We start from the raw sequence: 17,248 nt of genomic DNA, 5'->3' as shown, positions 1-17,248 counted from the left end.
TTGTTTTCGATAATTTTATTCCATGATAGTTGGAGTAATTTGAACGTTGTCAACATTTAAACAAAATATGTTTGAGAGAGAGAGAGAGAGAGAGAGAGAGAGAGAGAGAGAGAGAGAGAGAGAGAGAGAGAGAGAGAGAGAGAGAGAGAATGTATCTGTATTCCAGGTTCATCATCAGACACCTGCCTCCCCACCCACCTGTACACCGCGTAACGGAAATACCGCACAATGGAACCGCCAACACGCAATGCCTTGAGCACCCTTCTTGTATCCCACCCACCACCACACAGTCCCCTCCACCTCATTTTCTTCATTTCCTCGGTGTCTGATGCGCTCGGTCTCACTCCATCTCTCTCTGACCCTGTTTGTCTATGCATGTCTTTTATTATTATTATTATTATTACTATCCAAGCTACAACTCTAGTTGGAAAAGCAAGATGCTATAAGCCCAGGGGCTCCAACAGGGAAAAATAGCCCAGTGAGGAAAGGAAATAAGGAAATAAATAAATGAAGAGAACAAATTAACAATAAATCATTCTAAAAACAGTAACAACGTCAAAACAGACATGTCATAAATAAACTATTAACAGCATCAAAAACAAATATGTCATAAAATAAACTATAAAAAGACTTTTTTTCCTAATAAATTATTGATTTAACCGAATTCGCTCGACCAGTTGAGGATCATAGTCTTCCTGGGTGTTCTACTAAATACGTTTGGACTTATTAAATCAGTGTGAAAATTTCTTTCATTAAAGTTATACTGGCTGTTGTTATTTTTACTTTGGGTTATCTTGGAGATGGGATGTCCGGTCCGATTGTTAGGAATGTTAACATTTCCTCTCATGTCGTCTCCTGACTCTCATCGTATCTTCTCAGGTACTCGTGTTATGACTAAGTGTGTGATAAGTACATAGTTGATGCTGGTTTCTTCATCTTCAGTTTCGTATTTCAGAATTTTGGTTTTTTGAACCAGATAGGACGCTTTTTTCCGTTCCTTGAAGTATTGTGCTTAGTATTTCTTTGACATATGTGATTAATAAGAGGCTTGTGAAACTTTTCCTATTCATTTATATTTATATGATTTATAGGCCATTCTTTTAAATGTATTTCTTAGCTACTTGCAAGATGAGTAAGGTAGTTCTTGTATCTCCAGCTAGCAAGATGAGTAAGGTAGTTCTTGTATCTCCAGCTAGCAAGATGAGTAAGGTAGTTCTTGTATCTCCAGCTAGCAAGAGCAGTAAGGTAGTTCTTGTATCTCCAGCTATGTGATTTTGCCCCCAAATTTTCCTGGTATTTTGTGTGAGCAATCAATTGTTTATGGTTGTACATTACATGAACACGTATTAAACTTTACAATTTCGAGATGACGAATAGCAATACAAAAGTATTCGCTTGATAATAGAAATTCCAAGTGAGTCATCACAAAATACTATAACTCACTCGAATCCTCAATGGTGAAGGGAGGTTAACGTGCACTTACAAGTTGCCTAATCAAACCTTTATATAGTCATTTGATTATTTGAATAGTTGCGTATACTACCAGCCACCAGCCTCCCTTTAAGTCTTGGATTATTCGAGGATGCCTGCCGGAGTATTGATCTCACAATTCCTTTTAGAACCCCCCCCCTTCCTCCCCCCCCCCCGTTCCTCCAGGGGACCATCAGAGAAACACGTGGCCCATCAGCCCTCTTTCGTATTCTCCCTCTCATCCATTTCTTTTCTGGTCTACCGGTACCTAGTCATTCACCCCCTTCCACGCTTTTCTTTTCTCCCTCCCACTAAACCACCAGCGCACACCTTTTATTACCTAAGCCATGACCTTTCCCCCTCCTTCCCCCTACCCTCTATACAGTTAAGTTCTTCCTTGTATGCATTACCTACCTCTGGTCGTTTGTTCGTTATTTCTCTCTCTCTCTCTCTCTCTCTCTCTCTCTCTCTCTCTCTCTCTCTCTCTCCTTGTTTATTGATTATGCCTAACGCTTGCCTGGGTTTGACTTGAGCATAAGATTAATCAATTTATGTAATTTTGATACTTCGCCATACACTATCACTTCAGCAGCTGTTTTGTTGTTTACTTTCCAGCAAGCTTTCCAGGTTCCTTAAAGAGTCCAGGAAAGCGGTGTGAGAGGTACCCGTGGAAAGTAAATTTTAAGCAGCGTCAGGCGTATTTGGTTATAGATTAGCCTTTCTATTTTTACCCACGGCACTCATGGTCTCTTTAAGAGTAATTTTACCAGAGTTCCCTTGCTGGAAGACGTACCACTATATTATATATTTTTATAATAGATTTATTAATTGTTTTTTGTGGTTATACTCATAGTATTGCTTATTCGTGTATCTATATTTGTTTGTCATTTTTGTCTCTTCAATACTCTTTTGTTTTCATAATTTAACCTTCTTTGGAGGTTTTGCGAGGCAGGCTCAATGCCTTTTAGATTGTTCCTTGGCAGTGAATGGTCCTTATGGGTATTAGTTATAGACTTTTGATGATAATTGGTGACGAGTGCAGATCCAATATCATTATCTGTAATTCTGTATCAGAGGGAGTAATCATTGGAATAATAATACGTGAAACAATAGAATTCGTATATAATTTTGTGAGTTTAAGGCATTCTCTTATGTTAGGCAGACAGTAATATGCTTATGTATAAGTGTTGGTTGAATTTTAAGGTCGGAGTTCTCTTTAAGAAATTGACATTACTTGCACGGTTCTAACGGTGGGTGATGCAGGGTCCGTTCAGTTGGGAGTCTTAATTTGTATCGTGTGCCACGTATAACTGAGCGCACGCATGCATAAATGTATGAACGTGTGCGAGATAGATCAAAGGCTGAAGAGAAGAGCCTAGTTAAGGGTTGCGAAACTTGCCGAGATGAATAGCTTTTTGTATGAAGTAATGGTATACGTATCTATCAAGGTTGAGGGAGGACAATCTCATTTGGTCAGTATGATTTTTAGTAATATTGCTGTTATTGCTTTCATGAAGTACCAGATGTTAAAAGTTGATATTAAAGCTTGTGAACCCTTAAATGGTAGGGGAACCCTTTCTCCTGATGTCAGTGCCAAATATGCCAATTCTATTTACTCCTGTAGGATTCTGGGAAGAAATGGATATTGTTTTTTTTTTTTACTGCACGCCATAGTCACCTTTTGGTTTTAGCCTCGTACCTGTACGGAGCGTGATTTTCCAAGGGTAGCTAAATGTGTGTTGACTGAGAAGCGTTTGAGATGGCTTGGTCATGTGAAAAAGATAGTAGGGTTGAAGTTTGGAGAAAATCTGTATGGTAATGCAGTGTTTACGGAGGAGGATTCAGAAAGCGTGGACAAGCATTGGTCCTAATAATCAGGAGGCCAGGGAGAGTATGAAGGTGGTGCTGTGTGTAAGGTTCTTTACGGCATAAAATTCATAGAATTTAAGACGACGAGTTATGTGGTAGACACTTAATCACAACCCAATGTTTTTCATTGGTGTCCACAACTTTACCATCCCACTGACCTAGGGATTGAATGGTAGGGGTCGCTAAATGTCTATCTGTTCTGTCTTCTGTTGCCATTGCCTGGTCCTCCTGGATTCTAGCGTGGGTGAGAGGTTTTGTGTGCTGGTCGTATGTATAATTGGTCTTTATAACATTATACAACAAACACGATGACTTGTCTCTTGCCACTGTTGCTCACGAGGCACCTTTGATATAATACTTCAAAGTCTTTGGAACGGTTGGTAATTTATGCTGAAGTAGCAGGGGTTAAGGAAATTGTGATATAATGTTTACTACTGGTAATATTATTCCAATCGGCCACCCAAGTTGAAAAAGCCCCAGTAGGAAAAGCTAAAATTAAATTACTGTGCAATGTAGGTATGAGAGCATTACAAATAAGATTAAAACAATTAGACCATGAAATGTTCAACAAGAAAAAGGTTATTTGATCCTGGTTTTAAACTTCGGAAGTTTCAACGATTCAACTTTATTTTTACATGAATAGTGGGATCATTTTGGTGCTTTAACCTAACCAGATTTCATTATCATTGCGATTGAGTGTTTGTGTTAACAAATTCTCGGTAGGGAAGTCTGTTGCAAAAATCAGCCATATTAAAAGGAGGACGATTCCCATAGACTGAAGTTGTGGACTGGTGTCCTTACCTGTAGCCAGCACAAAACAAGTTTTTCTTGATGATATCTGAAGTGGTCTGGCGGGTTTTTGTGAGTAAGGTTAGAAATGTGGTTATGTCCCACCCTGTTACAATGACCCTCACTTCCCATCTCTCTCTCTCTCTCTCTCTCTCTCTCTCTCTCTCTCTCTCTCTCTCTCTCTCTCTCTCTCTCTCTCTCTCTCAAACGCACTTTCTTTTGTGGAATCTTTTATCACAATAGGATTGGTGCATCATCTTTTTAGCTCAGGGTATTATTTTAGCAGAGGCCCTCTCCCTTGAATAGATTTGAACCAGGTGTGAACAAAACAATTCATGATGCCATTCTCGATTTGCATTGGGTATGGTGTACCTGATGAAATTAGAATTGCATCTGGGGTTGAAGTCTACCTTTTTTTTTAATGTACTGGTATATTCCTGAGTGTCCCCTTGGGAGATGGTTAGTGCCGTTATTGCACCTCTCACGATGCACTTTAGACATTACTTTGGGTCTTTGCAGTGATTGTTCAGCCCATAGTTGCTACTTGCATTGTATCCTACTTTATCTCACCTTCTTTTATCTTGCTTTTCAGCCTCTTTTAACTATTACACCATAGTGTAACTGCAGAATTTTGACAGCTGATTTAGTGTACTGAAAGGCTTTACAGGCCCCAGCACCAGGCTATATAGCCAAAATTCCTATATCCAATTCAATGAGTTTCCTTTCTTGCTTTTTGTAGTCCAACCCCTTGAGATGTATATTTAAGTGCAAGTACATGCCACCCCCCCCCCTAGTTACACATAGTAATGAATATCTACCCTGGATCCAGTGCTAAGCCTTGTGTTCCAAATGAAGAAAGTCCAATGTAATCTATTCCTGGTTGCTGAAAGTCCCCATAGGAAATAATGTTCGCTGTTGGGAGATCTCTGGGAAGGAATCTCAGACAATGTCTTAATTTTTATACTGTACATAAGTATAGTTTAAGGTTTAAGTTGTATATTACACTGGGAATTTGATCTTCAAGATTATGATGATTGACAGTATACTATGTATACTCCATGCCTGTGGCATACACAGGTTACTTTGATGGGGAAGATCGTACAAGTAATTGTTTAGTTTTTTTCTGACAGTATACTATGTATACTCCATGCCTGTGGTATACACAGCTTACTTTGATTGGGAAGATCATACAAGTAATTGTTTAGTTTTTTCTGTAGTACGTTAAATTAGTGAGCAAGTTGTATACAAAAAGTTCAATCAGTATGCAGATGGTGTCAATGTATTTGGAAAAAACTTTTATGATAACTTGCCAGAGGAACTGACCTAAGAGCTCCTTGTCTTGAGATTTTTTATATTTTATAAATTATTTTTACAACTGGTTGCTTACTAGATGAAGCTAGTGGGTGACATATTGTATTTATTCAGTAATGAATTGCCTATTGATGCAAGGGAATACAGTACTGTATTTGATATAAAGAAAATTGCATATCAGGCAGTGTATGTGTATCTTACCTGTTATGGACTTTGTATTTTATGAAGGTAACTTTATACAGTATGAAGTTTATGACAAGTAGAGCATGCTAAATTTAATGTCAGTTTCTAGAATTCTGACTTCTCTCTTGGATTGATAATCTGAGGTAATGATCCAAAGATTAAGTGAGAGGGAATAATTCTGGAGGTGAATCCAGAGAAAAAAAAAATCATAGAATATTATTTTTTATGGATTCACCCTCATAGGAAGAGGAATACAGTACCTCATCGAGATCTGTTTTGATGGTTTATAAGTGTGAGACACTAATTAGATTTTAATTTCTCTGCCACAGAGAAAAAGTGTGTATGTAATTTATGTATGTTCCCCCATATACATATACAGTAGTATACAACAATTTTGTGCTTTGATTTATTTATAAGGACTAGAATTTAGTTTATTATTATAGGAAGCTACAGTATATTAGAATGTTACAAATGGCAATAGTTGCAATTTTGATACATATTGGGGTTCATGTCAAACAGTTATTTTTTTAATCAAATTAATCTATTTCGTTCGTCCATTTTGATATATATCATGATGTGTATAATGTTAACTATAATTTTAACTGTGTAATGTATTTTAATTATAGTATTAACTAGACCTGATTATTTCCCTTGGTTTCTCATTGCAAATTTTTGTCCACAGGAAAGTGTGCGCTTGTTGGTGTACGATGGAAGAAGCGTTGCCAAGGGAGCATAACAAGTGAAACTTCGTCAGGTGATGAAGATTCCCAGCAACAGCCACATCGATCTGTTAGAGAACGTCGATCAATTCATCATACCCCAGAAGCAGTTTCTCGTATATTGACTCGCTTAGAAAAACAACAGCAACAGCATAGCATTGAAGACACCTCCTCAGGAAGCAGTAGCAGTGGTAATTCAACACCAGATCATCGACCAGTGCGGCGACCGCACAGGAATAGCAAAGTACAAAACCTTATCAATCCAGGGCATCTTGAAGCTAAAATTAGTATAGGTGGTAGCACGGATACTGATACCAGTGTTGGTAATAACAGTAAAAGTGATACCAATTATAGTGGCAGCAGCAGTGGTAGTAATAGTGCAAGCAGCACTAGCACCAGTAGCAGCAGCACACCAGAGCCTGAGTTACCTTCCCGGCCTCCTTCTAGAAGAGTAGCAGCAGCTGCAGCTCTTCGACATCAAAAGCCAAGTAGTCACAGGCTCAGGGGAAATAAGAGAAGCAAGAATACTGGAACGCACCGCACCCGTCAAAGATGGCGTAGTGTTTCTCCTGTGACATCAGCTGGAAGCCCTGCAGAGATAAACCATTCACGTCCAGCAACTGCTCATTACGCTACCAAAACTAAGAATAACGATGAAAATGTAAACAGTGTTGCTAATTGCGAGGATATTAGTACGAAGAGTCAGAAACGCAAGTATAATAGTCCAAATCGTTTGGCTAACAAAAATCATAATTGTAATTCAAATCGTGATATATTACGTAACAAAAAGGACCCTTTAGTTGAAAAGATACCTCAGCATTGCCGTAACAACGAAAGCAGAAAAGAAGCTCCCACTCATGTGTCTGATTCAGAGTCTGCAGAAGATCCTATTGTAGTGGTGTATGAAAAGACTAACTTCAAAAATAGGATCACCAACAACAAAAAGAATCCTGTTGATTGTCGCACTCCAAGTACTAGAAGTAGTTCACTAAATGCTGCAAAGTCTGTATCTTCCAGCAAATCACTTACTCCTGTTTCATTAAGTAAGACTGAAATATCAGATAGAATAATTAAGAACAGCAAAACACCTGAAAGTGAACAACCTTCCAGAACACCAACAACTAGAACTGCCATAGACGACAAAAAGTCCATTACAAACGAGTCATCAAACCGAAGGACCATCGCTAATCCTGCTACCATAAGAACGGAATCAGCATCAGATGTTAAAGATTCACCTCTGTTCAAAGAGTCTCCTATCATACAGGAAGAGCCATTGTCATCAACCGTTTTGAAGTCATCTGTTTGTGAATTGGAAACAGAGGATTCTTTATGTAAACCTATCATAAATGTTAGTAGTCCATCAGATCAAGAAAGCTTATCTCAGCCATCTCTGAATGAATGTGTTTCAAGTAAACCCCAGAGCATCACTAGAAACTTGTTATCAGACTCCTTGATATCATCTGATGAAGGGCCGGATGACGAACTGAAACGTAAGTTAGAAACCTCTGTGGATTTAATTGTAGCTTCCCTAAAAGACGAGTCTGAAAGTGAAAATTGCTGTGAATCTGATAAAGATTTAACAAAGAAGCCAACGTTGGATTTGACTCCACAGTTGGAAATATTACCCTCTACCCAATTACCTTTAGACACTTTGTGCACTTGTGCACCTTCTAGTAGTTCAGTCAGTGATTCTTTAATAACTACAACAGCCATAGTGAACAAAGATAGTGTTAGTCAGGATCATGAGCAAATAGCTACTAGTGTTATACGAACAATTGATAATAGTTTAAGTGTAATTGCTAGCAATTATGATTCAAGCATAGAGAGTGGCAAAGGGGGCCAAAATGTTAACAATGTTGTGAGCAGCACTGCTGCTGTGTGTGGCTCAGTTGATACAGTTAGTATAGTGACAACTACAACAAGTGTAAACAGTGTAAACAGTGTATCTGTAGTGACGGGCACGACAAGTGCCATTGTTAGTGCATCTCATGTCATTGGAATTTCAAAGCCTCTGGAGAACAGCAAACTGAACATTAGCAATAGTAGTGTTGCAGGCTGCTTTAGTGGTAGTAATAGTGATAGTCATAGCAACAGTCGTGGTTGTGCCGAGGTGGCGGGCGTGGTGAGCGGGCGGGCAGTTACCATCACAGCTACAAGCGGGCCAGGGCCCACTTGCAACACCCGTGTGGCTTCGCCACCCTCGGTCAGCATCACGGCAGTGGTGCGCAGTCCTGCCCACCTCCAGCCCGCCAACCCTGATCCTGCCCATCCTGCCCCGCATCACCATGACGGGGCACCTAACACATCCCTTCATCACCAGCTTCAGCCGGCCAGTCATCATCATTACCAACATCATCAGCAAATACAGCAGCATCAGTCTCAGCAGCTTACCACTGCATCAGCAGCCTCCAGGATGGATCATTGTGACGGCTCTAGTGACTCTGGTGTGAGTGTAACTGAGCGTTCTGTATCACGCTCGTCTGTGCTTAGTGATGACAGATCGTCTTCAGCTGAAGTAAAGCCCAATACACCAACTCCTATAACTCCAGGTCAGATTAAACCTTCACAACCAGCACTCTTATTTGATCGTAAGGAACCTATTCGTGTGTACAGAGATCCATCTCTCTTATCCCAGTCTGAACACACTGTACGACATATTCATTCGGTGCAACATACCAGTATGTCACAACATTACCCGGGGGTGCCACCCCCTCACCATGCAGCTTCAGGAGCAGCTCCAGGTTCAGGGGCATCACATGCTCCTAGCCATCATGGAGCACATGGCCAGCCTCCTGTATCATTACCACATGGATTACCCCCAAATTTGTCTTATTCAGCTCATCATCCTGCTGCAACAGCAGGAGTGCCAGCTGGCATGCATTTACCACATGGTCTTCAACAACCTATTCCTCCTGGATTATATCCTCCTCTTTCACATGATGTGTGGAAGCTAGGTCCAGTGCCTCCTATTCCACATCATGCATACGCAGGCCTTCTAAGCCACCACCAGGAAGAAATTCTTCAAATTGAACGGGCTCGAGAGATCGATCGGGAACGTGCTGAAAGAGATAGAATTTTAAGGTAAGTAGAATAGAAGAGACTACCAGTTTAAATGTATTATTTAACAGCTTAATTTATTTGATAAATATTAGGAAATAATTTTAAACCTGTCATGCTGGTTGCATCAATATATATAATAGTTATTACCATTGAATTAGTGTGGTGGGATATGTTTTCCATAAAAGGTATCTCTGTGTTTATGCACCAAAAACACTGGACATTATTTTGGTCCTTTTACCCAGATTTGACATTTTTTTTTCTTTCATGGAAAAGTTTTCTTTTTATTGCATAACTTTTCAGAGAATGTAAATTATTTAGTGAATTGGTATTTGACGTATACAGTACAGTACCCTGCAATTACTAGATTCTGAGTAAGTTGTAAGATGATCCAATGTTGTTATTTGTCGTCGTCCAATGTTGCTATTTGTACAACACATGAGATGATTATTGTAATAGAGGATTTACGCAATGATTTGCCTATACTGTATGGTATCTAGCTTTCAACATGATCTTGGATGCATTCTAAGTTTTCTAGGTTTGACAGTTTCAGCGTTGCCCTTTATGCAACAACGCGATTCCCAGAAATGTTCAATATAAAATCTTAGACATCTCTTTATCTGCCCTAATTAATCAAAATTGCTAGAATTCCAGGAGTTATTCTGGGTATATTTTAAGTTGTGCTAACCAAAACCTAGCCTAGTCTATGCAAACATATTTGGCAATGAAACTTTGGCAATTCGCCAATAAATGAAGGGCAAGATAAAGCTTTGGTGATACAAGTCCACTTAATGCAGATTTTCCTTGAAATGGATAGGCCAGTGTTGCAGTTCAGTAAGGAAAATATCTCTAAGAGTTTTTTAAAGAAATATGTTGGCCCCAACAATCTGTCCTTAAAGTACTATACTCAGACCTTTAACTTGTTTACAGTAGTATGTACTAAACAACATTTTTGGGGCTCAGGCCATGTCGTCCTGATGGAATTTCCTTCTTAGTAGCAACTTCCATCAGGACGACATGGCTACCTCACCCAAAAATAGATTTTTCGCTTCGCTCAAAATCCGTTTACTGTATATACATTGATTATGCCTTAAGTAAAGAAAATTGCTTCCTAATACAAAAACATAAAACCTTAAGATGAAAATTTCAAATATCAGAATATAAACACACAACTTTAAGCCATTGAGATTTGTGGCTGATACTGACTTTGAATATCACACTCAGAACACTTTTGGACATTGCAATATTTTTCTGTTATTACTTGCTATAAATTCAATTTCCCTGCTATGAAGCTTTCATTTGTGTAGTGTATATGTTGACTATATGAAAGACAAATGCAGAAGAATCATTCCAAACAGTAGTGCAGTGTCGATACATGTAGAATTCATAACGCGCAAATATAAAATTCCAGCTGCTACTCATACTACCCTCATCTCTTCAAGGGACCTGTATAAGCATATATTTTTACGACTACATTAATATCTTGTCCTATAAGTTAAAGAAGTTGGGCCATTTTATGAAGCAATATCATAAGACTGATTTCCCCAAGCAACTAGCTTGGTAAGAAATGCTGGCATGGTGCACTTTTGAAAAGCACAAGAAATTTTATCCAAACTTGGTGACCGTTAAACTCCTGTTTAACGTTTGATGAGTATCATGTAAAAATGGATTTAGAATCATTATAATAGTATTGACTGCAAATTGAATTAATTGTTTAAGAGGGCACCAAATCATAGGAAAACCAGTGATTTTCTCAGGTTACACTTTTAACAACCAATGGAAGATGTATCTTTACCAAATTGACCAAATGTACTGTCTGTAAGCTGAACATAATGGTGGGCTACCCTCAAATCTGCACTCTTTGGTGTTGTCTATACACTATAGACAACAGTTAATCCTTTGCTTAAACCAGATGACTCTCACTTGGTATTCAAAGGAAAAGACAACAATTTTGGCTGATGTGTGACAGTGAGCAGAGTAATGAGAAAGTTGATATTCATTTTTTTTTCCCCTGAGACTAAACTAACTAGTTTAGCTTTTCACATTGTGAAATTGAAACTTGATGGGCTTTGATGCTTATGAAAGTGTAGACCCTAATGGTATTTTTCCTTTGTTTTCTGTAAGTTATCTGCTATTTTTCATAAGTTGGGAAGAAGAGGTTCTATTTCAACTTGTTGGAAAATTGGTAATGCTACTCTATTGGGTAAATGTTTGTGGTAGCTCTAGCCTTCTTGACTACCATCCAATTTCCATAACTCCCATATTTTCTTAGGCTTTTAAACTTCTGGCAAAATGTATAATTAGGTATGCTGAAGGTAATCATTTGCTCCCTAATTAGCATTTTATCTTTTGCAAATGTTTTGGAGCATGCAATACCTTTCTCACAATTACAGAAATCCCTTGATTTTGATCAAGAAGTTTGTATGGTTGGCATTTATTTTAGTGCTGCCTTTGATTGTGTTAATCATGAGTCATTTCTTGGCATCATAATTACATTTTTAAGGATTGCAAAGAGTATTTGTTGATGGGCACTGTATTGATTATAGGAATGTGATATCTGGTGTTCCCCAAGGTCGTGGTCTTAGCCTATTATTTTTCATACTATACGTTATCCCTGCGTGTCGTAAGAGGCGAATAAAAGGGACGGGACGATGGGGCTGGGAACCCCCTCTCCTGTATATAATCCTTCGAGATGTCAACAAAGAGCAGTTCCGGTAGGCCCTGCTGCTTCCTCCGGTGCCTTAGATGACCGTGGAGGTAGCAGCAGTAGGGGACTTAGCATTATGAAGCTTCATCTGTGGTGGATAACGGGGGAGGGTGGGCTGTGGCACCCTAGCAGTACCAGCTGAACTCGGTTGAGTCCCTTGTCAGGCTGGGAGGAACGTAGACAGTAGAGGTCCCCTTTTTGTTTTGTTTCATTTGTTGATGTCGGCTACCCGCAAAAATTGGGGGAGGTGCCTTGGTATATTTATGTATGTTGTTTTACAGGGAAAGCAGACTTGTTCATATACAGATGATGCAATTCTCTGCATCAGTTCCAACTGAATTTACTGTGTACCTATGGTTTGCTGAATCCCTTTGAGATCTCGCTTAGATTTGTGCATGGTGAAAAATATGTGGATGAAGTAGAACACTAACACACTCGAAGTATGATCAAAAGTAGGTCAAGGCCAGAGAACTACTCAACATTTAGATCTATGCTACTCATTTAAAATTCTAGGGGTGATACTTGACTGCAAATTTACTTTTGAGAAACCTATCCAGTCTTTTTCTTAATCGATTGCATAGAATATCAGCAAATTTAGAAAGTCTTGAGATTTTTGGTAATCAATAAATCTCGAGGTTTAACGTCTTTCCTACCAAGGTTTGGGTATTGTTCTTTTGTCTGATCTCCAGCTACTGTCTCATATTAATTTGTTGGACAAAAACTCTTGGTCTATTAAATTCCTTATTAATGATATGGATATTAATTACTGGCAATGTCATTAAATGAGATTCTTGTGCATGTGAAGATTTTTCTGAATCTGACAATCCATTGCGTTTAGGTCTTCCCAAACTGTACCGTACTGTATGTAGTACTAGATATACAGCTCATTCTAACAAGACTTGCCTTCATCATCATAAGCCTCAATACTACGTACTATTCTAGAAGTTGTATTCCAGCTGTGACCAGGTTGTGAAATTATCTCCCTAATCTGGCAGTTGAATCAATGGAACTTTAGAAGTGCAAACTTGTGTGAGTATATTTATTTATGTATGTATGTATGTATGTACATATACATACATACATATACCAAGGCACCTTCCCCAATTTTTGGGGGGTAGCCGACATCAACAAATGAAACAAAACAAAAAGGGGACCTCTACTCTCTACGTTCCTCCCAGCCCAACAAGGGACTCAACCGAGTTCAGCTGGTACTGCTAGGGTGCCACATATATATAGTACATATACTATATATATATATATATATATATATATATATATATATATATATATATATATATATATATATGTGTGTGTGTGTGTGTGTGTGTGTGTATGTATATATGACTGATCTCTTCAAGTATTTTATATATTGTACATTTATATTACTGTTATATACAGTAGTTTATTCGATGTTTCTGTATTTCCTTTCCACACTGGATGACTTTCCCTGTTAAGAGCCTGTAGGCTTGCAACATCTTGCTTTTCCAATTAGAATTATAGTTTAGCTTATGATGATGATGATAATCATCTGTTCATGAAGTTCAGTCTTAGAAAAAATTCAAACATCCGCAGTTGCGTGTCAACACAAGGTTAGAGAAAGAGAATAATACAAATACTGTACAGTATTCCTTGTTGATGCAAACAGCATATTATTACAGGTTGCACTGCCATCTTAGTGCAAGAAGTCGAACAGCCTGTTTAGTAACTACCAAATTTTAGGAAGCTGTAATTATGATGAAATCCTATTCATCTTTGTTCTTGCCATTGCTATCAATTCTGGCCCTTTGAACCGATTTGCAATTAGATTCCGTACCATATTCAAATTCATTACCCCGAAGACAAATATAATCTTACTCTTACACCACCCAGTTCTGTTGTGCTTTAATTGAAATCTAATTGAACTTCTCGCTTCTATAAAATATTTTAGATACTCAAGGTAACCTTTGCCTTGATGAGGTGATCAGCTTCAATTGGTTTGATTTACTTTTTAAATGACTCCGTTTGGACTTTTTTTCATATTCGATATTCTGCATCATCTCTTACTCCTTGATAATTATTTTTTAATGATCTTCTCTTCTCCTTCATCTTATCCTGTGTTCTGGTGGCATGTAGAGTAAGAAGGACTTACAGAAAATTCATTCATTCTTGGAAGACCCATGAGGCCACCTCTTACCATAATTAATATTTTAAGAAGCACATTCAGTTGCTTTCTCCTTCAGTTGCACCAAAAATGGACTTATTGCGAAAGTTATAAAAATGTTGACGACCAGTCTATCCTGAAGAAATTTAATTCTTTAATTCAACTTTGTTTTGAGTATTGTTCTCCTGGTTGGTCTTCAGTTGTTGACTCTCATCTTAATTTGTTGGATGGAAACTTGTTTTATAAAATTCCATATTCCTGATCACGTTCAGTTCTTAATGCATGTTGCATAAGATTTTTCTTTAATATAGATCTTTCCAAACTAGGTATGCTATTAATTCTAAGTCATGCCTTCTCAATCATAAGGCACACACAATACTACGCAGTATTCTAGAATTTTATTCCAGCTGTGGCCAGATTGTAGAATGATCTTCTTAATCTGGCAGTGGAATCTGCAGAATTGGAAAGGTCAAACTTCTTATAAAATCTCATTTTATAGAAATACTTTATCTATTTTATATTTACTGCTTAAATATAACATAGTTTGGGATATTCTCTTATACCCTTTCCACATTGGGCTGCTTCTCCAACCAGGGTTGTTGCTTGGCTAATAACTATAATGTAGAAATTGCTCAATGACATTCTATTTCACCCAATTTTTAGATTTATTTATCTTTAACTTCAAGGATTTTGTTTTAAAGTCATCATCATTTTAAGGGCAGGTCTCATTGGGCTAAGTCTTCATGTTCTATTTTTATTTTATAGATTTCGCGAGACTTTTTTTACCGTTCTGTTGGCCAAAATTATAATGAACAAAGTATATATCTTTAAAGATTTGTTTGGCTTTCATGGTACTGTATGTTTTTTATTTGTTTCATCACAACTTCTTTTATTTTTAACACAAGTGAAATATATTTTATTAGTAATTCTCACTGTCCCTTATTCACCTAAAACTGTCATGTTCTTACTTGAAATTGCTTACGCTATTTGTAATAGTCTTTAAATATAATTTTTGAAGGCTACGTTTTTACACATTTTTTTTTAAACGCGCACTAGTTATTTGATTATAATATTTTTCGAAGAATGGATAGCAATAGAAATATGGTACTGGGCCTATTAGAATCCTTCTTAATTTGTAATTATTGCTCATATTTTAGGTTTTAGATTTCTTGGGAATGCTTATAATATTTTTTTGTTCAGTATCTTGTTATAGAAAGTTCCAGGTATTTTTAATCTGAGAACTGTATCGAGACGGCTTATATTTTTCCTACATACACAAAAATTAGTAGTTCTGTATATTTAAAGGAAGGGGAATTTACATGCTGTGCAGAAATTTAAGTACTGTACAGTCAATTTATTTGCATCTGAATTGCTGAACTACTGTTAAGGGAGGATAAAGGCAAATCATCTGTCTCCATTGCAGTTTTTAACAGGTCTGTTTAACTGCATTTCAATGGTTAATTTCCATATCAATACAAAAACTAAATTGAGGGTACTTGTGATTTTGGGGCATGTGCTAAAAAAAGTCAAGAAAATGCTGGATAATGCTATGTAAATCCAAGAATTATTATAAAAATTAAAGATGGAAATATAAGTAATGCTTCATTTTGGGGTAAAGGCACTTGTTATGGACCCTTTATTCCAACCAGGAATCTTGTTTTAGAGTTTGAGATTGTTTCATGGACCCCTGGTGTGGGCACTTTGTTTCTAAGTGGGATGAAGTGTCATTATGGTTACTGTGAGGTCCTTAATTCTTTGGAATTGCCAAAGCAGGAGATTTGTTTTAAACTTTTGATTCATGGTGTATCTTCAAATGTGGCCCATAACCTGACTTAAAAAACTGATGAAATCTGAACACTGCAGATTTGAAATAACCTTCATCATATTTTAAAGAGAGATTGAGGATAATTTTTGTAACAAAGAAGCGTTTGAGGAAACGAGAGACCAGTGTTGTACTCTCGGACTGGAACAGATAAGTTGTTTTGGGGTTAACCCCTCAAGTTCAATATAGCTACTTTTACTCAAGTAGTTAACAAGGTATATGATTAGTAGACTTCTTTGTGGGTGCAGTTGAAGTGGAAAGAGAAAGAGAGGCGAAGATAGGTAAACGTTATCTTTGTTATGTCAAAATATTTATAGTACTATCATCAAAATAGGAGAACCTTTAGGTTATCCTCACTCCACCTGAGTAAAACCATTTGCCCTCAGATTTTTATCTCTGTGTAATTTGGTGAGGTGATTTGTGTCATTATATGCAATATATTTATTCATAGGTGTCCTTGTGATAGTCTTATAGCAATTTTTTGTTTTATGGAAATCAGTACTGTACTCATTCTACTCTTATGAGAATAGATAGGAAGAATATTGTGGGGCATTAGTGCTTTTGATATTTTACTGGAGAATTTTATTTTGTAAACCAATATGGAGACCTTTTTTTTTTGCCTCGATGGATTCTTGTTGTCGCATTGGGCAAGGGTAATATACACTGCACATTCATATTCCTAGTCCTCAAGTTCAAGCCCATTTAAAAGGTTTTTTTAAATATTGTGTTTTAGTCTTTTAGACTTTTTTGTATTTTGCCCTTGTGAGCTGCCTGACCTTGCAAAACCATTATATCTTTAGGGATGCAGGGTATACCTAACTATAGTAGGTTGGCCTGGGTACCAACCAGCCGTTGAGATACTACCCTTAGAGAGTTATGGGGTCCTTTGACTGGCCAGACAGTACTACATACGACCATTCTCTCTGGTTACGGTTCTTTCCCTTTGCCTACACAGACACCGAATAGTCTGGCCTATTCTTTACAGATTCTCCTCTGTCTTCATACACCTGACAACACTGAGATTGCCAAACAATTCTTCTTCACCCAAGGGGTTAACTACTGCACTGTAATTGTTCAGTGGCTACTTTCCTCTTGGTAAGGGTAGAAGACTCTTCAGCTATGGTAAGCAGCTCTTCTAGGAGACGGACACTCCAAAATCAAACTATTGTTCTCTACTCTTG

At 37.7% G+C, this 17,248-nt stretch overlaps 1 protein-coding gene across 1 annotated transcript in view; it reads left to right on the top strand.

Moving 5' to 3' along the window:
* LOC137630028 (serine-rich adhesin for platelets-like) overlaps positions 1-17,248 on the top strand; it is a 73,760-nt gene that overhangs the window by 30,996 nt on the left and 25,516 nt on the right. The window contains exon 4 of the mRNA XM_068361524.1: positions 6,305-9,422. Within this exon, the coding sequence (XP_068217625.1) occupies positions 6,305-9,422 (3,118 nt within the window). The remainder of the gene's footprint in view (positions 1-6,304; positions 9,423-17,248) is intronic.

This window comes from Palaemon carinicauda, chromosome 38 (assembly GCF_036898095.1).
Source record: "Palaemon carinicauda isolate YSFRI2023 chromosome 38, ASM3689809v2, whole genome shotgun sequence".
Classification (NCBI taxonomy): Eukaryota; Metazoa; Arthropoda; class Malacostraca; order Decapoda; family Palaemonidae; genus Palaemon; species Palaemon carinicauda.
This window is presented reverse-complemented; position numbering and strand designations above follow the sequence as displayed.